Source organism: Corvus kubaryi, unplaced genomic scaffold, assembly GCF_017639235.1.
Source record: "Corvus kubaryi isolate FWS band 111438036 unplaced genomic scaffold, C.kubaryi_AGA036_p1.0 37302, whole genome shotgun sequence".
Classification (NCBI taxonomy): Eukaryota; Metazoa; Chordata; class Aves; order Passeriformes; family Corvidae; genus Corvus; species Corvus kubaryi.
The window spans coordinates 1420858-1445786 of NW_024581095.1; the positions used below are offsets into that span (position 1 = coordinate 1420858).

The 24929-nt window shown below is 42.8% G+C and overlaps 1 protein-coding gene and 1 long non-coding RNA gene across 2 annotated transcripts in view; both read left to right on the forward strand.

Annotated features, from left to right (window-relative positions):
• Nucleotides 1–17324: 17324 nt before the first annotated feature.
• FBXL17 (F-box and leucine rich repeat protein 17) overlaps nucleotides 17325–24929 on the forward strand; it is a 276603-nt gene continuing 268998 nt past the window's right edge. The window contains exon 1 of the mRNA XM_042028053.1: nucleotides 17325–18201. Coding sequence (XP_041883987.1) covers nucleotides 17476–18201 — 726 coding nt within the window. The 5' untranslated portion in view covers nucleotides 17325–17475. The remainder of the gene's footprint in view (nucleotides 18202–24929) is intronic.
• Nucleotides 23094–24266, forward strand: LOC121664637. Its single transcript, XR_006016059.1, has 3 exons — nucleotides 23094–23201; nucleotides 23905–24035; nucleotides 24127–24266. It is a non-coding gene; the product is annotated as an uncharacterized LOC121664637 (long non-coding RNA).

The following is a 24929-nucleotide window of genomic DNA, read 5'->3' on the forward strand; positions in this document are numbered from 1 at the left end:
TTTGCAGAAAGGGATCTGGGGGTGCTGGTGGACAGCAGGCTCCACCTCAGTCAGCAGGAGGGGAAACCCCATCCTGGGGTGCATCAGACACAGCACAGACAGCCAACAGAGGGGATTGCACAGTGTGCAGTTCTGGCCCCAAAATTTAGGAAGGATGTGAAGGCTCTTGGATGCACCCAGAGAGGGGAAACAGAACTGGTGGAAGGGCTGGAAGGTCTGTCCTGTGAGGAGCTGCTGAGGAATCTGGGTTTGTCCAATTTGGAGAAAAGGAGGCTGAGGGGTGACCTCACTGCCCTCTGCAGCTTCCTGGGGAGGGGAAGTGGAGAGGGAGGTGCTGATCTCTTCTCCTTGGGATCCAGCGACAGGATGCCTGCAAATGGCTCAAAACCACACTAGGAGAGGTTCAGACTTGACATTAGGATGCAATTCTTTACTGACAGAGTGGTTGGACTACAGGACAGGTTTCTTAGAGAAATGGTCAATGTCCCAAGTCTGTCAGTGTTCAACAGGTATTTGCACAATGCCCTTTGTAACACACCCCAACTTTGGGTGAGCCCTTAATGGTCAGAAAATTGGATTGGATGTACATGTCTTCCAACTGAAATATGCTATTCTATTTTGTTATGTTCCATTCTGTTCTATTCTACACTATTCTAAATGGGCATTTATGACAGTTTCATGCACTATTTCCACAAACTGTACAGAGTACAGCTTCTAACAGAAAAACAAAAAGGTTCTCCATCATGCAGTCCATTACTCCATTGGATGCTCATGCCCGGGCACTGGTGCAGTCAGTTTTGCCCATGATGGTGACTGGTAAATAATGTTCTTGTCTTTAATCTTGTCTCTCAAGCTTTGACATCTTATTTTCTCTCCTGTTGATTTGGGGAGGGAAGTGAAAGAGCAGCTGGGTGGTCATCTGGAAGACCGCCAAAGTCAAACCCCACAATTTTTGTCTCCAAGTCCAGACTAGAGCTAATTTTTCAAACAGTTTTACTCTTATGAATAAGTTGCCTTCAACTTTTACTTGATCCTTGGGAAAATGTGGAGCAAGTAACATGATAATGGCAACACACTAATTGCACTCCCAGTCAGTGTGGGCTGCAAGGACGAATGATTCATTTGTTCACAAGTGCTATTTTCAGAGCTTGTGAGTAATACTTTGCTTGTGAATCAAAAGCTGGGAAATACTGATATAACACTGTAAAAAAAAAAAAAATTCCAGTAATGACTTTAAAATGCTGTCAAATCAAATACAGTGCAGATGAGAGAGGAGGGTGGGTTTATAATTTTCCATCTACATATTAATTAAAACTTGATTTTTTATAGTCTGAAGCCTTTCATGCTGATAGATCACAAGTTGTGTGTCAAAAAGTAATGTAAAATTGTCTGAAGTCTCAAAATAAATCTCTTCAAACTGGAAACTGTTCTCTTTTCATCTCCAAATTATTTCACACACATTGCATCATGAAGTCTTCAGAACATTTAATCCTAATGAAGTCGAATCATATCAGACATTTTAAGACACTCCAGCATTTTTGGATTTTTCTCAGAGACTGTGTTATTCAGGGAAGCATGACAGTCCTGGACACCTCACCTCTCTTCCCCCACAAGAGTTTCTATGAGTATTAAGATGTGGAACTAAATTAATTCCCAGCCCCCATTATGGGGACAATGAGGTAAGTAAGTACATCATGGGAAATCACTGGCAAATTTTGTATCCTATTTCTTACTCTGTCACAGCTTTCCTATGTGACTATAGGCTGTCTTATCCTGTCTGTGCCTCATATTCCCCTTCTGTGCATGTAGATAACAGGTTTTTTTCTCTCTTCATGGTACTGTGAATCAGAATTCATTAATCTTTAGAAGTCACCTTGTCCTGTAAGAGTCGTACTTGCTGTGTATAGCTCGCTTAGTAAACTCAGGAAGGGCTCACATTATCCTTTTTCCTTCTTCCCTGCAGTTTTGAAGCCATTGCTATTTCAGTGTTGGCTAAGATTTCCAAATGGCCAGGACAGCGGAAAAGCCCTCTGTCCCTCTCTTACTGGTGGCTGTGAGTGCCAGTGCCAACATTAAGGCTTTTCCTTAAGCAAAGTTGTTTGAGAATATGGACAACAGGGAAGAGAAGGGGAGGCTTACCTTTTCAATTAACTCCTGAAAGATATGTATTAGGTAACCACTACCAAGGAATCCCTTTTCCAGTTCATCTATTTGTTACAAAAAGTGTCTCATTGATGCATATGAAAAATTTTTACATTTAAATAGGAAAAGCAGTTTATCTTATGAACAAGCAAGTCAAATGATAGCAAACAACAGAATGGAACGCCTGATTTGTGAAGAAACATTAAAATACTTTGGTTGACAAGAAATCCAAGTTTCATGGCTTACTGGGTTTCTGTAGTGGTGTACTTGTATGAGCTGCACCAGCTCAAATGGGAAAGAGCAAACCAACTTATGGTATTTCACTGCTCTCTTGCATTCAGATCAAAGTTTTCATCTGCAGCCTCTGATTTTAATTATACTAAAATAACTTAAAGGTAAAGCTGCCTTTTTTTTTGGTTTTTTTTAACTTGAAATGATATTCCTCTTGGAAAAAAATGCTTGTGAACTGCACATGCCTTAGAATGTGAACTGCACATGCCTTAGAAAGAAACATAGGATTACTTTGTGTGTGACATACTACTACACCCGAGGACTTGAGGAGTTGCAGGTACGACTAATTGACTTTTCACCAGTAGAGGTTCCCATAGGAGTAGAACTTATCTAACATCAACTTGTACTGCACTATGTAGCCCACCTTAGTACTGACAATCCTAAATCAATAAGTATCTAAGCACTCAGAAGACAATGCAGAAAACCAGTAAAATTACACAGGCCAAGTGCACCTTTCTTTTGATCCTTACTCTAGGCTATGGTTCTCTTATTTTCAAAACCACAGCTTCACCAAGCTGTTCCTACTAGTCCCTCCATCATTTGTACCCCATTCAATGTAACTACACTTCATGCAACTAATTCAACTTGATTTTATGCAGATATCTTCCAACATGTACTGCTAGCCCCTGCACAGAAATTTTCATGATACATCTAAGGCACCTGTCAAAATAATATGTTTTCTTTCCAAAGACTTGTCAGTGCACAAAATGTTCTGGAAGAGCATAATACACTACAGGGCCATTTTAATGATATGTTAATTATACTGAAAAGTGACTTTAGCTAATTTTAAACACATATATCATGACCGAAGCATTTCCGTGAGTAAAGAACTTCATTCTGAAAATTTACTAGGAAACATAACATAACCAACTCAAATTTATATTGATGTACAAAGCAGAGAATTAGACACCAGAAAATCCACAGGGAATACTGGTTTTTAATTAATGAATATTAGGGACTACTGTCCAAATTAACCGCAGTTGAGAGAGTGCTTCTCAAGCAGGAAAGGAATATTGTATGTGACAAGCAATTTGTGCAATTACTTCTAAATAATCCCACTTTGGAACAAGGCAGTGTGTATGTTTCTGAGAAGAAAATGAGTAAATATTAGATTTCAGAAGTCATGTCATTCTGCAAAATTAGGTAGCATATGCCCTAGTTCTTGCAAAAACTGACATGAAGTTATTTTGCTACTGATTTCCTATGATGGTATGACACTTCCTGCACCCACCATAGCCATGCCACGCTGTTTTTTGCTTGTATTGCAAAATGGAACAACCTCTCTGTGAATCCTCTGAATGATATTTGCCTGCAAGCTGGACAGTTTCCTGCAACAGACACACAGGTAGAAGAGGAATATACTGTACTTTATGGATTGCAACAAGAGTATTATATGTACATTTTGCCAAAGAAGAAAGCAGGCACTGCCTAGCAGGGTTCAGATGTGCAAAAGAGTACTTTTTCATTTACACAGACAGTGAAAGAATGGATTTAATTCTTTCTTTAGGTACTTTGATGGTCTGGGTTTGTATGCCCAAGACACACTTTCAAAACCTGCGTTAGACTAGAGGCTAGATGTTTTTCCCAAGTGATCAAGATCTACAATGGGCACCAGTTTTCAAGAATCCTCTGAAGCACCTAAAGAATTTTTCAAGGTGTCTGCAACACCCTGAGCAGTTAAAGCAAGAATAGCATTTTCTATATAACATTTTCAGACAGTTGTTTCGTGGATTTTTTTTTTCTTATGAGGAAACCTATATCAATAAGCTAAACATTTCCTATTTTAATACTTGGAGAAAAGCTGTTGAAATGCTCACTTATTTCTATCTCATTGTTCCTTTAGTTTACAGGAAGCCTCACAATCTTTTTTTTTCTCCCCAGATTCTCCCTTGTATATTTAAACAGTATATCTCTGACAGAGAAGTTGAGCCTACGCAGCAAAAAAGCACATCTTTTACAGTGTGTTGATGCACAGGTGGGAGAGAGGCCTCTGGCTCTGTTCAATTCCTTGAAAGCAGCATTGCAGGTTTTCTCCCAGCCTGGGATCCCATTTACCAGGCACAGACAGCCAACAGCTAATGCCAGCCGGCTGCATCACAGGATCTTTTCACTCCATGCCCACATGCCAGATATTGTTAGACAAATGCATCTGGAAAGTGGATCAGCAGCCAAATCTGCAAAGTCCCGCATGGAGCATGGAAGGCAGCAGCTGTCCACAACTGTCTCTGTTGGTCCCTACATACTCAAGGCATTTTGTGGCAAGATCCCTCATTTAAACTTTGAGTGCAGGAGAATTATTTCAGTACATAATTCAGGACTTGACCTTACAACCCAAAGTCCCACAGAGCTATGCTGGACTTTGTACATGGATAAAACCTGATGAGTTTGGAATATCTATCCAACACGCAACAACCTGAGTGCAGTATTGCAACAGCAAATGGGAGAGTTCCATGCTAAGGCAGAGCCTTGATGTCTTCAAATAATCTTTACCTCTCTTTGGAAACACACTGGTAGGAAAGGTTAAAAGGTGCACATGAAATATACAAAGCTTGCTTTATGCCCTTTTTAATACAACTAGTTTTGTTCTCTACCATCCCTCAGCCATGGGACACCATGGAACCCAAAGAGAAATGCATTCTCTTTTTCTGGTTAGGCTAGCTGATCTCATAATACGTATCACATGCATTTCCCTGGCATACTGATGGGGAAGATATGTGCATTTCGTTCAGTGTAGGTCAACCGTTTAGCGATATGTCCCCTCTTACTAAAATGTGCAAAATGCTGAAACTGTCCTAACAATCACATTATTATAACCTGTCAAGGTGCCTCTCATCTTCCTTGACTCTTTATATTTGCCTGTTAGATATTTTTTTTTAATTTTAGGGACATGTATTTTGCCCAAATACTAATGATTAACAGAATTCCTCTTAGGGGAGCAAGGTGATGAAACCTTGAGAGGTCACTGAGAGATACAGTTTCTCTGAAATGTTGGTGCTGCGGCTGCTACTTCCAGATAACGGGCAAGTTTGCCTGTAGGTTTCTGCCAGCAGTAGTTAACACGAATTCTGCCAAAGGCCCCAATTTCTCTTCAAAGACAAAGACTGAAGGGAGTTGGCACTGCTTAAAAAAGGTTGCTACAAAGACTACCTTTTCAAAAATATTTTATCCGTTCTTGATTATATTTAATATATATACATACATCTGCCAAGGTTTTAAGTTTATGCCATCAGCCTAATAGACAGACTCTAACTAGACAGAATAATAGAGCAGTGTGAGTCATCTATTTTCAGCTATTCTGTTGTTTGGCTGCTTGAAAAAAACATTTGTGGGCAGAACAGAGAGATGAAGAATAATCCAGACATGAAAGGAAGACATTACAACATGAACAATATTATTAATTTATAAATTTATCATAAAGATTTCTTAAAAATTTTATTTGTGAGTGATTCTTCGAACATCCATCTTCATGGAAAGTTAGCATGGACTATTTACTTGCTATCTTGGGGGTTATCAAGACAGAATCCTCTAACTTGTCCCACTTATTTTTATAAAAAACCCCAGAGAATCTTATCTTGGCAGGTGTTGCTCCCAGAAAGTTTTGGCATCTAATTCTATATTTAGACATCCTATACCTAGACAGATTGTATTCTCTGTCTGTGCCTGTGTGGAATCTAATTTTCCAACAATGTAATTTTCCCACTTCTCTTCCTTAGAATTATATGGCGAAAAAGGCAATGGCATGGGTGTGACATGGTTTGTTTGCTCTTAAAACTACACGTATGAATCCTGTGTGGGAGACAGCCCCTGAAGCACTTCACAGTTTTTAAAAATTCCTCCAAGCTTTTCTAACACATTTAAATTACTTTAATAGCTTCTAAGTTACCGTTCCAGTGCCTAAACACCCTCTGGGTGAAAAACCTTTTTCCTGTGTCTAATGTAAATCTTCCCTGGCACAACTTCAGGCCATTCTCTCGGGTCCTGTCACTAGTCACCAGGGAGGAGGGATCAGTGTCTGCCTCTCCTCTACCCCTTGTGAGGATGTTGAAGGCCTCAAGGAGGGCTCCCCTCAGCCTCCTCCAGGGTGAACAGAGCAAGTAACCTCAGCTGCTCCTCCTATGCCTTCCCCTCTAGACCCTTCAGTACCTTCATGACCCTCCTTTGGATGCTCTCTAATAGCTTTATAACCTTTGTACATTGTGGCACCCAAAACTGCCCCCAGCACTCCAGGTGGTTCCGCCCCAGCCCAGAGCAGAGCAGGACAATCCCCTCCCTGGCTTGGCTGGTGATGCTGTGCCTGAAGCACCCCAGGACATGGCTGGCCCTCCTGGCATCTAGGACACTGCTGTCATGTCCAACTTGCCATCAGCCAGGACCTTCAGGTCCCTTTCTGCAGCTACTCTCCAGCCTCTCATTTCCCAGCCTGTCCATATACATCCAGGGTTGCCCCATTCCAGGTGCAGAATCCATCACTTGTCCTTGTTAAACTCCATATAGCTGGTGATTGCCCAGCTCTCAAGTTTGTTGAGATTTCTCTGCAGGCCTCACCACCTTTGAGGGAGTCAGGAGTTCCTCCCCATTTTGCATCATCCGCAAAATTAGTGTACCTTCAAATCCTTTGTCCAAGTCATTTATGAAGATGTTGAAGAACACAGGGCTTAAAATGGAGCCCTGTGGAACCCCACTAGTTAACATCCTTCTGATCTTGCAAGACTCAAAACCCAGCTTGAGAATCACAATTCTACTTTGGGAGCAACTATCATAAATAGTAGCAGGTTACCATGTTACCAGAAACTAATTTCTCAATTCTGTTAGCAGCCAGGAGCATTGTAGTTATTATGTCCACTTATGAGTCGTATTGACCTTAGGAGTACTGCGCAGTCTTTAATCAAAGCAACAAAGAGCGCTTCTTACACTCATGTAGCCCTTTTAAATTCATTACTTGAAATGGTGAAAAAAGCACACATGCATAATACAGACTGGATTTCCACAAATACATTGAAAATAAGACTAGCCCAAGATTTTTGTATAAGATAACTTCTATTTTGATTTGTGCTGGTTTGTTTGTTTATTTGCACATGACTTTTCACATAATGCTCCTGTAAAGAAGAAACTTGCTACTGTAATTATTCTGTGAATTGCTACAAGAAATTTAGAGAGAATAATTAGTAAGTTATCTACTTCTTTTTCTCCTAAGGTTGTAGCCCTTTCGTAGCTGCACAAAATTGTAACTTAAATGTGGTAGTTCATAGCTAACCTTTAACTATCTGGAAACAAAATAATTTTTAGTACTGTAAATTCAACGTATGCTCAAACACAAAAACTGTAAAATGGAAACATTGTAGTGCTGATATTTTTATCATCATCACCTCATGGAAGGGCAAATCTTAATTGCCATGTTATTAAAAAGCAAAGAAAAAAATGAAATTAGGGGTTTCCTAGGTAAGGATTTCTGGAGGCTTGAATGCAAGTGTTGTAATGCCTGAAAATAGATTATTACTACACACTTAGTAGAGAATCTTTATGCTGAGAGAGAAAGAAAAATTATGGCAGGTCAGAAGACTGTGAAACATGTGCCCTCTCTTCTCCTACCCTCCCTTTAATTATTGACAGCCTGTCACTTAGGTGCCATGGTATGATGAATAATAAAACAGGATCAAAGCTGCATTTCTCTCTAGAATTCATTCTTCCAAATCAAATACTGCCATCTTTAGGCAGACCATACTTCATGTTTACAAGTTTGACGGTTTTTTAGTTACTGAGGCAGTCATCACCTCAAACAAACAAAAACCATGTTATTGCGAAGATTTTTCAGATTCATACCCTGTATAAGATATGAAGAGGATCTCCAGAGTTTGCCTTCTACTTTTGGAAATAGGGTTACCACTACCTACACACACTTAGATGTTATTTTGCGCAGAACATGAATGAAAACATTCAACTATCTCCCTTGTTGTAATGAGAGATAGGCAGTTAAGATTACAGCCATACAAGAGACCCTGACTCCTAAGCACTTGCAAATATGCACACTGTGTGTTACCAACACACAGGCAGGTCATTGTGGAAGCAGACTGTAAACTATTGCAATTCAATGGGTTGAAATTATGCATCATATTTATGCTTTTTACCTTCCAGCAAAGTAAAGCTTTACGGTGACATTTGAACAGCAGATGATTATATCTGCAGAACAAATATGAAAAGGCAAATTACCCCCGCAAATAGATAATTCACTGTATATACTACCCAAATATTCAGCAGACCAGTGACATTAACCTTCTTTTTCCTCTTGAAGTGCCCTGAAATTGAGATTCAGCCATGAGAATCACAGCTTGCATTCAACCATGAGAATCACATGAAGAATTAGACAATACAATGGTTGCAATGAAGACTGTAACTTTAAAGGTATCAGTAAGCAGCCAAGCCTTTCATTTAAACACTGCTGATTTTGGCCAAGGTAGAGTTAACTTTCTTCACAGTGGCAGGTATGGGGCTGTGTTTTGGATTTGTTCTGAATACAGAGTTGATAACACAAAGATGTTTTTATTGTTGCTGAGCAGGGATTGCACAGAGCCAAGGCCTTTCCTGCTTTTCACATGGCCATGCTGGTGAGGACACTGGGGCTGCCTGGGAGGCTGGGAGGGGACACAGCTGAAACAGGTGACCCCAAACTGACCAAAGGGATATTCCAGACCTTGTGACATCAGGCTCAGTGTATAAAGTGGGGGGAAGAAGGAGGGAGGAGGGGATGTTGGACTGATGGGGTTTGACCTCCCAAGTCACCATCAGTGTGATGGGGCCCTGCCCTGCTGGGGATGGCTGAACACCTGCCCAGCCATGGGAAGCAGGGAATTCATTCCTTGTGTTGCTTTGCTTGTGTGCACGGCTTTGGCTTTCCCTATTGAACTGTCTGTATCTCAACTCGTGAGTTTTGTAGCTTTGACCCTTCCAATTCTCTCCCTGATCCTGCTGGTGGGGTAGTGAGGGACATTGGGCTGGGCTGCTGGTGAGGTTAAACCATGACAAACATTGAGACATATTTTTTAAAATCTCTTATTAGAGTACAAAATCAGGTACTTTTATTTAAAAAAAAGAGGTTTTTTCATAATGTGAACTGCTGTTGCTATTTTACTGTACTGGACGGATAAAGTATTTAATAATAAATAAATAATGTACTTAGTGTAAACACAACAGAACACCAGCCAGCAAAAAACAAATCAAGAACAGCCAGATCCTGACTGACTGCCATTTTCAAATAAGTATGCAGGCCAGTTAAAATTAGGTAGGCTTTTACATTCCTTAATATCCTAAAAAGGAAAAAGATATTAAATCAGAATTTGACTAGAATCAAATTCTAGATTATGTCCTTACAGATTCCATGATGCTTCACTTTTTGCTTGTGCTATGTCTAAAACTGTAATTTGTTACTAGGTGTGAGATCTCTGATCTCTAGGCTGGAAAATTCTTCTATACTTGCATATGCAGGCTTGGTGTTAGGGAAATTATCCTTTAAAGTATTCCTCCCACTCTCGAAAGAATATGTTTTTTTCCAGAAGAACAGTATGTTTAGAAATTTTATGATGTAATTCATCAAACATAAAATGATTTCTAAAATTTTTTCCCCCATTTCTCCACCTAATCCTCACAAGCACAAATCTCCCATACTGCACAGACTAAGATTTGAGTCTCTAAGTTTTCAGGATAAGGGCCATAAGATATTAGTCCCCTCAAATTGTTTTATCTCTGGGCTTACTGTAAGAGGGGGCCCGTCTTGCCATTTTCCAAATGCATATTTGAAAGCAGAGGCTGAAGGAAGATAACTGCTCTCGCCTTTTTTGTCTTTCCTCCTTTCCCTTTTTCCTCACTCCTATGCCTGAAGTTTCTTATCACTGCTCATCCAGAGCAGCACAATGGACAGTTTCTCTCCCCATTGTTGCCAGCAACTAGATGTTCTCCTCTGTAGCAAAATCAGCCAGGAGGAAGGGTACTTTCGCCATGCCAAGTACGCTGCCTGAGCAGAAGTGAGAATAATCCAGGAAGCAGGTTAACCCAGTCTAGTCTCACAGCCGAGATCTACTCTCCACCAGCAATACCTTACTGGTCCATAGTGGTGCAACTTTTGAGCTTGATAAAATGGTAAGTGTACAGGAATGGAGAACTGAGTGATCTCCATTCATACCAATGTAGACTAAGGGCAGTGTCATGGTGCAACCCCAGCCAGCAGCTGAACCCCACACAGCCCCTCTCTCACTGCTTCCTGTGGGATGGGGGCGAGAATCAGATGGGTAATGACGAGAAAACTCCTGGGCAGAGATAATAACAGTTTAATAGGTAAATGTGCGAGCAAAGCAAAACAAGGAATTCATTCCCTTCTGTCTTGGGGTGACCTTATGATGTGTATCCCATATCGCTGCCTATGCCCAGAAATTAATTTTTGGGCCTTTCTATGCCTCTAAACTGAGCCTGAGAGGGGGAAGGAAAAAACGGAGCAAAACTTTCTCAAAGCAGTTTGCAGCTTGTTCAAGGTCACATAAAGATAGCAGGGGTTTTTTTCCCCCCCAGCTGCAGCAGGGGAGCGAGGAAGCACCCGGCTTGTGGCTTTTCCAGTCAGCTTTTGGCCAGTTGTTTCAGTTTCTTGTTCTCCGGAGAGAGACTGAGAGTTAGACTTTGCTTTTCCTTCTCTGGAATTCCGGATTTTCTCCCATTTTCTACTGGACTGCCTGATTGCTGTAACACCAGAGCACATCAGGAGGACTTTCCACCGGGCACAGAGGGCCTGGCCCCAGCCCAAGCCCCAGCCCAAGCCCCAGCTCCGAGGAGACCAAAGGGAGGACTCGAACACTTTCCCAGGTTTTTCCTCCACAGCAAAAGATTTTACCATTTAACATTATTTTCCTTTCCCGTGTGTTTGTTAAATAAATAGTTTTATCTTCTTCACTTTCCTTCGAGGAAATTTTTTTTTTTTCCCCGAGCCTGGTAGGGGAGGGGTGGTTGTGCCTTCTCTCAGAGGATGTATTTCTAAATTTGGCCAAACCAGAACACCTTCCCATGGGCAGGCAGGTGTTCAGCCATACCCAGGAAGGCAGGGCTCCATCACACAATGGTGACTTGGGAAGAAATATGCCATCACTCTGAATGTCCCTCTGTCTTCCTTCATCATCCCCCCATTTCATTGCTGAATGTGATGTCACGTTGTCTGGGGTATCCCACCCCCACTGTGTCCCCTCCCAATTCCTTGTTTACTGGTAGGATGGGGAGAGAAGCAGAAAAAGCCCTTGGATCTGTGCAAGACCTTCTCAGCAATAAACAAAATATCCATGTGCTATTTCAGCCACCAGTCAAAACCCAGCCTCTTACAAACTACTGTGAAGAAACCTAAGTCTATTCCAGCCAAAACCAGCACAACAGTGAAACAACTAGGATTTTAGAAAAGAACTTTTAATCTGTTTCTAAACCCAGGATGGAAATTCTGCTACTTGCTTCCATCTATTTCACAATGACATTCCTAACACAGCAAAGCTACTGATGCTAAGCAAGCAAAGCTATGCAAAGGGAATAAACATACTAAATCACATAGTGTTATAACTCAATGAAGTGAATTCTATTTTAAACTTACTTATTTAAGTTAAATAACTAATGTCTCTCAACATTGGCAATATGACCAAAAATTATAGACCCAGTTTTCTAAAGGTCAGTCCTGAAATACAGATGAACATGCACTTAAGGGGTATCAGGACTAGATATAACATGATAACTTAAAAAAAAATTCTTGTGTTCCCTTGCAGCTTAAAATCAAGTACTGTACTAATCTTGGGTCACCAGTCTTTGTGGCCTATTTAAATACGCACAGAGATAGCACTGAAAAATGTCATCATCTATTGCTATGTGTGTAATAAACCCTTACTATCATAAATTGAGGGGATTTTACTGCTTAATTCCTACACTGAGTAAGCTTCAGTAGCTTTCAGGTGTCTCGCATTACTGGTTTTATGACTTCTAATTTCATTAAATATAAGTAGTGATAATGAAGAAATGAACTGTTAGTTATATCTGCCTTCTGACATTAATGTAGTGAAGACTGATATTTGGTCATGCAATATTTCATTCTGCTTTTGCTCTACAACAGGTGGTTACTGTGCTTCCCTTCCATGAAGCAACAGTGACACTCAGTGTTGAAACCCTTGCATAGACCAGAGGAACCCTCTTCTTCTCTGTATTTCTTATCATTCACCATTGTAATTTAAAATTTGGTCAGCTCTCATAGGCTATTAGAAAAAGAACAGTGTACCATCTTGAAAAATGATCTGAACCCTCCCTCTATGTTTGTATCTCAAAATTTTTGCCTAGATTATTAAAAAAAAACCCCAAGCTTTGTTATGGTACTTAACACCATTCACTTTTTGAATGAGATCTTGATTAGACTGAATTGCACAGTTCAGAAATTGAAGTGGGTGGTGTTTTGGGAGAAGTGTGTTTCAACTTCAGATAGGAGATTGAAAACAAATGAAAGAGTTTTTCCATCTGCATACAGATACTGCAAATCTTTGGGGAACTTTGAAGATCTACTTGATGGAAACAGCTGTACATAAATACACAGGTTTAAGTAATAAAAATATTAGAAAACAATGGGGATGTGGATAAAGTTTGCCTCTGGTCACAGCTGGTGAGGCCCTGTCCTGCCCTGCCTGGTGCCATGATCCCCATGGCACTCAAGGCAGTGACAGCATCATTGCCTTGGAACTTGCCTACTTACAGAGATAAAAATTTTATACATGCAGCAACTTCAGAAATACTGTAACTTCTGATACACATTATGTCTGCTAACAGTAGCCCAGCCGCACAAAGTATTTAATTCTGAGACAAGAGTGGCATAAAACCAATGGAAAAATCTTCTGTCTTTTTTGATCTCCTTTTGTAACCAGGTGACCCACCAGGTGGAGGAGAGAGAGGCTGTGGATGTTGTCTGCCTGGACCTCAGCAATGCCTGTGATGAAATCTCCCTGGAAAAGCTGGCAGCCCACAGCTTGCACTCTTGGCTGGGTTAAGAACTGTCTGGATGGCCAGGCCCAGTGGGTGGTGGGGAATGGTAGTGGATCCAGTTGGTATCTGGTCACCGGTGGTGTCCCCCTGGGATCAGTGTTGGGCCCAGTTCTCTTTAACATCTTTATTGATGCTCTGGATGAGGGGATTGAGTCTACCATTAGCAAATTCACAGACAACACCAGTTTGGGTAGCAAGAAGTCTCTGCAGAGGGATCTGGAAGGCTGGATTGATGGGCTGAGGCCAATGGTCTGAGGTTCAACAAGACCACAACAATTCCATACAGTGCTATAGGCTGGGGCAGAGTGGCTGGAAAGCTGCCTGGTGGAAAAGGACCTGGGGGTGTTGGTCAACAGCAGCTGAATACGAGCCAGCTGTGCCCTGGTGGCCAGGAAGGCCAAGGGCACCTGGCCTGTGTCAGCAATAGTGGGGCAGCAGGAGCAGGGCAGTGACCGTCCCCCTGTGCTGGGCACTGCTGAGGTCAGACCTCGAGTGCTGTGTCCAGTTCTGGGTCCCTCAATTCAGGAAGGACTTTGAGGGGCTGGAGCATGTCCAGAGAAGGGAAAAAAACTGGGGCAGGGTCTGGAGCACAAGTCTAATAAGAAGCAGGTGAGGAATCTGGGTGCCTGGAGAAAAGGAGGCTTGGGGTGTACCTTATCACTCTCTCTGCAACTCCCTGACCCGTGGTTGTAGACAGGTGTGGGTCAGTCTCCTCTCCCAGTGACTATATCCAAGAGGATATTGTCTTAAGCTGCTCCAGGGAAGGTTTAATTTGGACACTAGGAAAAATTCCTTCATAGAAAGGGTAATTTGACCTTGGAATGAGCTGTCCAGGGAGGTGGTGGAGTCACTGTTCCTGGAGGTGTTTAAGGAAAACTGGATGCAGTACTTAAGTGCCAAGGTCTAGTTGATATGGTGGTGTTTGGTAAAAGGTTGGATTCGATGATCTCAGAGGTCTTTTCCAACCTAATGGATTCTGTGATCTACTTGAAGGGGAAAATAATCATACCAAATATATTTATGACAAACAAAGTTGTGGTTTAACCCAAGCTGGCAACTAAGAAAAACACGGCTGCTCACTCAGTCCCTCTCACTCCACCACCCTAGTGGGACAGGGAGAGAATTGGAAGTGCAAAAGTGAGAAACAAACTCATGGGTTCAGGTAACCAACAGCAGTTTAAAAATTTAGAATAGGAATAGTAGTAGTAATAATGAATTGCAAGGAAAAGAGAAAAATAAAATGAAAACAAAACAAAGAGAAGAAATGAAATTGAAGGAAAACAAGGGATTAAAATGAAAACAAGAAACATGTCAGTTGTTTTGGCACCCAACGTAGTGCATTGAAGGGTTGAAATAATGGCAGATTTGATTGGAATGTGGTACACTGAATTTGTAGCTGTTACTGCTGTTTAGCTATTAATTGGCAGGCTGCTGTGCTTTCCATGGGGCTTGCTTTCCTGTCTGTCTGTTGGAGTCCAGTGCACGTCAGTGGCTGTTCTGATCTTGCTGCCAGCTGCACTGCTGGTCACCTCAGTGTGTTGTGCCTGGGAACACTTTGGTGACAGCCATGGCAAAGTGCCTGGGCTGGGGGGTGGCCGGGGCACTGCTGTGCTCCTGTGCTGCCATACTGGATGGGCTGGAACTCCAGTGTGAACCTGAGTTGAAGGGACTGTGACTCGTGGAAGAGTCCATGGTGGAGCAGAGAACCACTGGCAGCCCATGGAGGATCCCATGGCGGAGCAGGTGGATATCCAAAGGCACATGTGACTGCATCAGAAGCCTTTTCTGGAGCAGGCTCCTGACATGACCTCTGGACCCATGGAAGGGCTCCACTCTGGAGCAGTTCTTGAAATACTGAGGCCTGTGTGGGAAGGACACACATTGGAGAAGTTGAAGGCAGCCAGCATTTATTCTGAGCTCCAATTGGTTTGAAGATTTGACTTGGACTTCCATCTTCTTTTAATGTTGTCTTTGTTTTTCCTTACTGACATAAAATTTTGCAGTCTGTGGGAGGAGGGAGTGTGTGACCCGCCACTGGCAGGCAGCTGGGGCAACCACAAACCTATGGCTAAGGCACAAAGAGAGAATTCATGTCCATTACCTTGCTAACTGGAGGAGCCCTGAAGCAACACCTGGGCTACACAAGTGCAGAGCAGGCAATGTTAAACTCAGTCCATGTAAGAGGACGACTGCCTGTTCACATAGTCTCATCAAGAGCTATTTCCAGCTGTCCTCTGCTTTTCAACCCATTCTCCCAACAGAGCAGAAAAGGCCTTGCCAATTTTTTTGCAAAACTTTGCCGTGGTTTGTATTGATGAATCTCATCGAGTTGTAAATCCAAACAAAATATTCTATTGCTCTACTTTTATCCAAAGGTATATTTAGTACTTTTCTCGTAGGAAACACATTTTTACAGAGCTGCTGAAGACTAATAACAGAGGCAACAGACAAAAATAATAGCAGCATGGGTATTTTAATTCTAACATAACTCGTCCCTTGGCAAAAGGCCAAAAGATGTGCTGCACAATATAAAATACTGTACATTTCTTGTTGTGCCCTTTGTTATTTAATATTATTACTGCACCATATATACTCTAGCTATAACTTGCCTTCTCCTTCCCCAAACACCTTTTACTACAGACAAAATTGCACATATATTTAAACTATATATCTAAGCCTACACAGCTAAGTCAACAGTTTAGAACTGAATGCTGAAACAAATCGTTTTTGCTAGGCACTAAGCAGAGTCTTAACTAAAACAGTGCAGCCTCCAGCAAGGATTTACACACCTGGGCACCTACATAGAGGTTCAATACACTCCAGTTAGAGGTGACTGTCTCCAGGATGGCATAGGGAGTTGGAGGTCCCATATGAGCCCTGGTTCTGGGTGTACAATGAATTAGAACAGTAGAAAACCATTATTTTATGGAGAGTGTTGGTGGGAAGAAGGCGTTGACAGAGGAAAACTTGGAAGACTGCTCTTGGTGGTCTCTCAGCTTGTGTTGCTTTGCCACTACAAAACCTCAGCTACTGTCCTGCTGTAGAGACCAGTGGGCAGGGATCCTCTCATATTTCCTTACAAGGAGTAACCCAAAAACCCTTTTATTACAGTTACTCAAAAATACGCATGTATTTTATACATCTTATGTATACATATATAAGGCAATGAGCTAAGGGAGGGGGTCCAGAGGAGGCTACAAAGATGATGATGGGTCGGGAGCATCTCTCTTATAAGGAGAGACTGCACGAGCTGGGCCCGTTTAGTTTAGAGAAGAGTGAAATGGATTCTCAGTAATGTGTATAAATATCTCCAAGGCTGGTGCCAACAGTATGGTCCCAGACTCTTTTCAGTGGTGCCCAGTGACAGGACAGGGGGCAACGACTATAAATTAAAACACAGGAAGTTCCACCTCAAGAAGAACGTCACGTTGAGGGTAGCAGAGCAATAGACAAGGTAGGCCGTGGCGCCTTCTTCTCTGAGGAAATTCCAAGCCCACCTGGGTACGTTCCTGTGCTACCTGCTCCAGCTGACCCTGCCTTGGCAGGGGGTTGGACGACATGATCTCCAGAGGTCCCTTCCAACCTTAAGGATTCCGTGATAATGCATACACGCATACATGACACGCGTACGTGCCGTATGCAGTTTGTCGAGCCGCATTTACACCACGGCGAGTGCACTGAAGTGACGCACAGGGGCACACGGCAGGCACACGACAGGCACCCACCCTCACGCACCCGCGGCGCAGCCTCCTCCCGCCCCAGCGCGGCCGCTGGCGGCAGCAGCGCCGGCCCGCGGAGCGCCGCCCCCGCTCCCCGGGGGAGGTCAGGCCGGCGGTAGCGGAAGCTTCTCCCTCTCTCCCTCCCTCCCTCTCGGCGTCCCGGAACCAGCCCCGCCGCCGCCGCCGCCGCCGCCACCTCCTGCCCCGGCCCGCCGGCAGCATGTCAGCTCCCGGCGCCGCCTCCCGCAGGTGACACCCGCCCTTCCGCTGCCGCCGCCTCCCCTCCTATATGGGCCACCTGCTCTCGAAGGAGGCAAGGAGCCTGAGCCGGGACCGCCGCCGCCGCTCGCGGGGGAAGGTGCCGCCGCGCAGCCGGAGCTGCTTCCTGCGCGGGCCCTGCATGCTCTGCTTCATCGTGCACGGCGCTAGCCCTCCCGCCCCGGAGCAGCCGCTGCCCGCCGGAGACCCGCTGCTGCCGCCGCCCTACGTGTCGCTGAGCGTCGCGGAGCAGCGCGTGGCCCGCCGCCTCCTGCGCCTGGCGCCCGCCGCCTGGGAGCCGCCGGGCCGCTGCCAACGCCTCTTCCTCTCCGGCCTGCTGCCCTCGCCGGTGCGGGGCCTCCTGGGGCCGCCCGGCGAGGTCTCCTCCGAGATGGTGTGCAAGCGCAAGGGGGCCGGGCTGCCCGCCTGCCCGCCCTGCAAGCAGCCGCGCTGCGCTGCCGCCGAGCCCGAGCCCGGTGCCTGCCAGTGCCCGGCGGAGCCGCAGCTGCTCGCCCTACCCGGCGCCGCGGGGGAGAGCGGTGGGGGCACCGCCGGGCAGAGCGGCGGGGGCCAGCCCGCCTCGCCGCCGCCTCCCGCACCCGAGGAGGAGAAGGAGCAGGGCCGGGAGGAGGAGAAGGAGCGGGGCGGCGAGGCGGGCTGCGAAGAGCCGCTGGAGTACCCCGGCGACAGTTGCCGGGAGCTGCCGCCGCCGCCCACCCCGGACATCAACCAGCTGCCGCCCTCCATCCTCCTCAAGGTGGGTCGGGGTGGGGGGATGGACGGGCCAGCCCTCTCTCTGAGGATGTGGGAAGGGACTGTGCCAGGCCGGTGTCGCCGGGCGGACTCGGTGCAGGGGGGGAGCCGGAGGAGGCCGGCTCGGTCCGGAGCGGTCGCAGTGCCGGGCTTCGTGGAGATAGATAGGGTTGTGGGGGTGTTGTTGGGTTTTGTTTGTGTCCTGTTTCCCGACCGCATTTGTTTGTCGTTGTAAACGGCGTTGTGAGCCATTACCTGGAGGTGCAGACAAATCAGCTCCAGAAGCTGTCCTCGTAAATGTTTTGGCTGTACCCGTTAACTTCGTAAGGTGCCCTTCCCAAGTTGACTTTTACTTGCATCACTTGGTGTAATACTCGCCAAGGGGGCCTGTCACTGTATTTAGTGCTTCCGTGGGTGTTGGAGCTACACAGACAAGTTTTCAGTGTTGATTATTAAACAGTTTCTATTGCTGTGTATTGTGGATCAGTTTTGGCCCTAGTAGTTCCACAGTATTTGCAGCCTTCTTGAATTACATGCTTTCATAACTTCTTACACTGTATATCCAAGGAATAGTCTCACCTTTCCTGTCCCTTCTGCTGTCTTTCTGTTTCTTTAATACTGCTCTCTTTTGGAACTACTTTCCGTTTTTAATCTAGTCTCTTGACCACTGTGCTGACTTCCTTCAGCTAAACATTAGCTAAAAAGAGGAGTGTAGCTGAAACTGAGCTGGTGATGTTTTCTATAGTCTGATAAGAGTGTGCCTATAAATTTTGGGGAATAAGTTTTTAGGATTGCAGGACTTTCTCAGAGGTCAGATGGCAGAACTTAAAGCAGGACGTAGTAATGGAGGAGTGTGAGATATGACTTTTGGTGTTCATATTTTCTAGCTGTACATCCAATGTAGAAAATACTTCCTTTACTCTTTTGTTCTCAAACAGTAACAACCTACTTATCTGTCTGTCATAACACTAATTCTGTGGGAGGTTTGGTTGGTTTGAGGTGTTTTTTTTTTTTTTCTGTTGTTTGTTTTTTTAATACTTATGAGTGTTTTAGTAATGATATATTTCATAGATGCTCTATGCAAATTAATTCTAGGCAAATAAAAACTCATGAACTATCATCTGAATTAATCTCATCTGTGATTGCAGAATTGAAACTTTGTCTTGTAGTTCTTCTAGAAGGGAATACATTTGTTTGCCATTGTTACTGGAAGATAACATTTTTCTTTGACACTTGGTTTTAGGATTTGAAACTGGACTTATTAGATTAGCGTAGCTGAAATACTTTTTGATCAATGGTATGAGTACTTTTCTGTGGTTATGTTTAGTACTCAGTTTCACTTTTTCAAAAAAAACCAATGTCTAACTCTGCCATTGATGCCTTGAAGTGGCTACCTGAACAGAGAGGCCACACAAGATTAAGAGAATAAAAGCAGGTATTTGAAGGGCCTTCAAAGGTATGCCTTGGGAATCAAAAGCCTCAGAGGTGCTCCATCCAAGATGGACCCTGGGTCACGGGTTTTTCACACTTTTATAAGTTTGGTCCATTTGCATATCAGGGTTAATCCCCCAATTATAATTTCAAGTAATTATGTAATTACCCCAAGTTTGCTCCCCCTGTCCAGAGGCTCAGCTTACGTATTTCACAGTAAGGTGTCCTTGAGTTCAGGCCCAGAGAGGGTTTGTTACATCTAACCAAAATGTGAGAACAGTAGCTAACAGGCTATACAAAGTTTCAGAGTTACATACTAGGCAGTGCAGGATCTAAAAGATACAAAAGCTAAAACCTAAGGCATCACCATAACTTTGATGATGAAAGATGTCATGTCCATTTCACCTGTGGACTAGTTTAAATGTTATTTAATCTCTTCTCTATTTTATATAGACACAGTATTTTATTCTTACCTGTACTTTCAAGGTTGTGGGGTTCTTTTGTTTGGTTGGGGTTTTTTTGCAAACTAGGTATTTAGTTTTAACCCCAGCTAGAAATTAGGTAGGCAGCCACTCACTCACCGCATCTGCAGACTGGTGGGGAGGAGAACTGAGGGGAAAAAAGTATATCTTGTGGGTTGTGATAAGAACAGTTTAATAACTGAAAAGAAATAAAGTATGCTACTAACAATGTTTGTATAAAAAAGGGAGCAAGAAAGAGAGATCCATGTGATGCACAATACATTTATTTTGTACCACCTACAAAGCACTGTACCAGCGACTGAGAAGAATTCTATCCTAGCTGAAATCAGGACAGACATCTACCTTCCCCAGTGATTTTTGTCTTTATAGTTGCCCTGTAGTCCAGTTCCTTCTGCTATGTCTTTGAAGAAACAGGCCATTATTTCCAGCATTGTGGTAGGAGCCAACCTATTCACCCCCAAATTTGCCCTTCAATCCTTAGTTGCCCTAACGAGTTGGGTTTGTGTTGGTTTTTTGAGATTTTATATATATGTATATATATATGCACACATACACAAGATATGTGTATCTTTATCTGTATGTCTGTCTCTCCTAACTATTCCATTGTTTGGGGTTTTTTGGCTGCTTCCAAAATATACTACTCTGTTATGGAACTTTTAACTTCAGGTTTCTAACCAGGCATCCTGTCAACAGATTTACCAGTGTCTTCTTATGGTGGGTTTTGATACAGATAGAATATCCTAAATATAATCCTTTCTCCAAAGGTGTCATTTTATTATGAGAGGGTGGGAGACAAATATACTGAAAATCTTTACTGAGCTTTTCACAGTAGGTAAAGGAGATACAAACCTTAATACAAGGACAAGAGATTCCATCCTGGGAAGCATCAGGAGACAGATCCTGCTGGTTTTTTTCTTGATTCCCACATCTGTGACCTCCTGATGCAGTGGTGCTGGTACAGGAGCGGCTGTCAGGAGTGTCTGTAGGTGGCCTCAAGACAAGCCCAAAGAAATACGTCAGGGACTCCTTAAGCCACTGGCCACTTTGTCTGCCGAGGTGCTGTTTTGCTGTTTGCAGTGGTTCAGTCTCCTGTAAGCTAAGGGTTTGATGGAAGGTGGGGTTTGTCAGACTGAAACTGGCCTGCAGATCATTAGATGGGCCGTAGTGGTTTGGGAGGTTCATGGTGCAGTGTGCCAGTTGATCCTGTTTTCCTGGCTGCTGAAGACGTATCGTGGTCAATATGAAGTGATAAAAGAATTGTGGTTTCGTAGTCAAGCTTTTGAGTTTTGCTTTTCATTGGCTGCTGAAATATATATGAGAAAACAATGTTACACAGTGGGCAAAATGTCATCTTTAGTCTTAGTAGAGGAGGGTGATTACCTTTTACTAAAGGGTAATTTGAAGCCATTCTCTTTAAAACTCCAGGGGAATTAAGGAATTACAGATCAGACAGCTGTAAGTAGCTTGACTGTGTCCTAGACATGTGTGAAGGAAAAAAAAAACCCCAACAAACAGGGACCTGTTTCTAAGCATGCAGTACAGAAAATTACAAAATCTTCCGTGACATATGACTAAGTTCTGAAAACTTTGTGCTACATGTCACAAATCTGTGCCTATTGAAGTTTCACTGCTGTTTGTTCCTGGAAAGCATAAATAAAATAGAAAAATAAATAAATCTTCCTGTTTTACCTATTACCTCTTTGCAGTGCTGCTGTTTAATCAAAAAAGGTGTAAAATGGTCTGCAGACTGTGAGCTTACGAGAGAAAGCCAATTCAAACACTTCAGATTTCCTTTTGAAGTGTATTAACAGGAGTTGTGCATGTAAAACACAGAAAGGAAATTCTCTCCTGTGCTTGGTGCTTTAAAGCCTCTGCTAGAGTACTGCATTAGGCTGTGGGCACTGGGATCTCCCTATAAAACCCACACACAAATGTGAGGGGCATCAGAGGAGAGACAGAGGTCATCAAAAACATGGCCTATTACAGTAGTTGGAAGATTCTGGTCAAATTGAATGACACTTCTTTAGATAAAAGACTGAGATGCAATCTTTAGTTAAGAGAAAATTGATAGGAAGTTCAACTGTGTTCCTGTCCCTTGTCGTATAGAAGGAAATAATAACCTTAATTTGGGTGAGATACTTGAGTGTTCTTACACTGTATCATTTTCCAACTTTTGACAAAAGTGGTTTCCTGTTTCTTAGGTTATGTGACAAGTTGGGATTTCTATTTATTGATTCTTTTTTAAACATCAAGGGGAATGGCATTATCAGGAATGGTTGGGGTGTGCTCAAACTTGCTTCAAAACAAAAGGGTCTAGAATAGATGATGTCTTCTTTTTGAGGTCCTCTTTCTCAGTTTGCTGATCTTATTTTTATAAAGCATGAGCACGTGCCTGGAGCAGAGATTCTGTCAGTTTTGGCTTAGGGCTAATCCACTCTAAAGGGAAGAGAAGTGTGCGTGTATTTTATTTAATGTAGGGTTTTCATATATATTGCTACTATTATTTGAAAGACTATTGACTCCTTTCCTTGTATCTTTAGTCAGTGCTTTTTACTTATTTTTTTTCATTCTTCCCTTGTAACAATAACTTACAGGTTTTCTTTTGTTGCCATGATAATTTAACAAGCTTTTTTATGATAATGTTGATTGATACAAAATGCATTGCTGCAGTCATTGTACTGCTAGCTCTGAATTTAAGATAATCTGAGTAATAGGAAGTGGGTTTGATAGACTAGAGCTAGACCTTTAATTTTGTCCTCTGATTTTTGAATGCTGGCATTTATACCTGAAAAGACTGCATGTGCATGTTATAGTTGCACTGTGATTTTCTTTTTTTTAAATTTTTTTAAAAAATATTTATTTGCCTAGTCAGGAGGCAGAGGCATCAAAATACGTCACTTGTATTGAACTTTATCCTCAAGTTCATTGAGTCACTTTCGTAATACTAGCTTTCCTTCCTACTTATGCTGGTGTTCTGAACAGATTATCCTGTCTAAAGTTTGTGTTGAATCTGCTCAACTCAAGCTGTATTTTAAATATAGCACTAAGAGACATGGAACAGGTTTTGAACCTTTGTGGCTGCAGCTGGGAGGTAAAATGTCCTGTAACTCCACTATTAATTTGCCTGAACTCCTTTTTTTTTAGCAATGATCAACACAGCAATGTAGTTGTTACGGATTTCTTTTGGTTTTTTTGGCTTTTTGTTTTTCTATGAAGGTTACTGTCACCCTGTGATTCTAGCAGGGAAATGAATCAGTTTGAGGTTCACTGTGCTGTTACTGAGCTGCTGGAATGCAGTTGAGGGGCACAGTTGTGAAGGGAAGGTGTGCCAGTGGACTAGTAACTAAAAAGAAGACAGTATATACTCATTTTTTCAATGATAAATTTCTAAAATAAATTTTATGATTTGTTGCATAATTATAAAAACAATTGTTTTGCTTTGCAGAGATGTGTTTGAGAAGGTGGCTTTTGTGTAAGCTTGTAGGTTTTAACATCACAGAATGAGCTATGTGATGGAGGAGAAATGTCTTGGAATGAAATTTCTGCTTTTTCTGACAGGGATAGAGCCCTTAGCACTCACAGGCAGTGAAAGTTTCCCTAATGTTGTTTAGGTGTTGTCTTGGCTGGTTCTGCATCTCCAAAACTATGTGTTATTGCATGGAGAAAACTAACAGCTTACAAGTTGTGTTGTGTTGGAATGTAAAGTAAATTAAATGTAACTTCTGCTTTTGTTCCCTATTCATTTATTTGTTTCTTTTGTTCAGGTTGCCTGACCCATGTTTGATCTTTCACAGATTTTGCTTTGTTTTAATGTCTCCCTCTGCTTTTAAACTGGCATGGTGACTCAGAAGCACTACCTGGTGTCTTTTAGTGAGAACAGTTGGGTTTCTGGGAGTAAAAACGTTGTGAGCTCCTGCAAATAAAGGTGCTCTGCTTATTGGTCAGGACTCTTCCCCTCCATTAGGAAGACAGTCATTTCACACAGACAGAAGTTGAAGTTGTGCTTTGCCTTGCAGCTAAGGCAGCCTGTGAGTAAGTGGCTGGTAAGGGCAGTGTCTGGCTCCTTTTGTAACCTCTGGCTGCATGTTCCTGCCACTGCCTTTGTGCTCTGTAGAGTGATCATACGATTGCAGGGTGAGTAAATTCATCTGACTAATCTGACACCAATCTAACGCGTCAAAACTTTTCCTTAGGATCAGCTGCCTGAAAAGACATTCTCTAAGTACAGTCACTAAATCCAGTGCAAAAATTCAGGTGACTGAAGGTAGGGGACTGGTAAACTGTTGCTGTGAATGGCAACTTGCCAAGAGAATACTGGCTGTGATTGAAATCACACCATCGCTTTTCCTGGCTGGCACAATTTACTTAATCACAAGAGCACTTTTAACTCAATCTCCTTCATGAGGGTACTGAGGCTCCTTTCAGAGGTGTGTGTGTTCAGTGCTCACATCTTTCATAAACTCAGAATCATTCATATTTCCCTTGTTCTTTTCAAGTTATGTGGGCAAAGTGAAGAAATCTCTTGAAAACAAAGCAGATACTTGTCTTTCCTTCCTTCCTCCTCTCTTATATATGATTTTTGAGTTTTCAGAATAGAATGAAGCAGCCTTTAATAAACATAACCCCCCTGGTAGCTTAACTGCTCTATGCCTGCAATTAGCAAATACTGTATTTTACAGTTCATAGTAAAATGTCACGCACTAAGCATGTTCTTTTTGTCAAATGGTACTTGAGAAATATTTTTGTTAACAAAATTTTAGTTAGTTGCTAAAAAAGTTGATGAAACGAATGAGCAGTTTTCCAAAAATGAGTGTCTCAA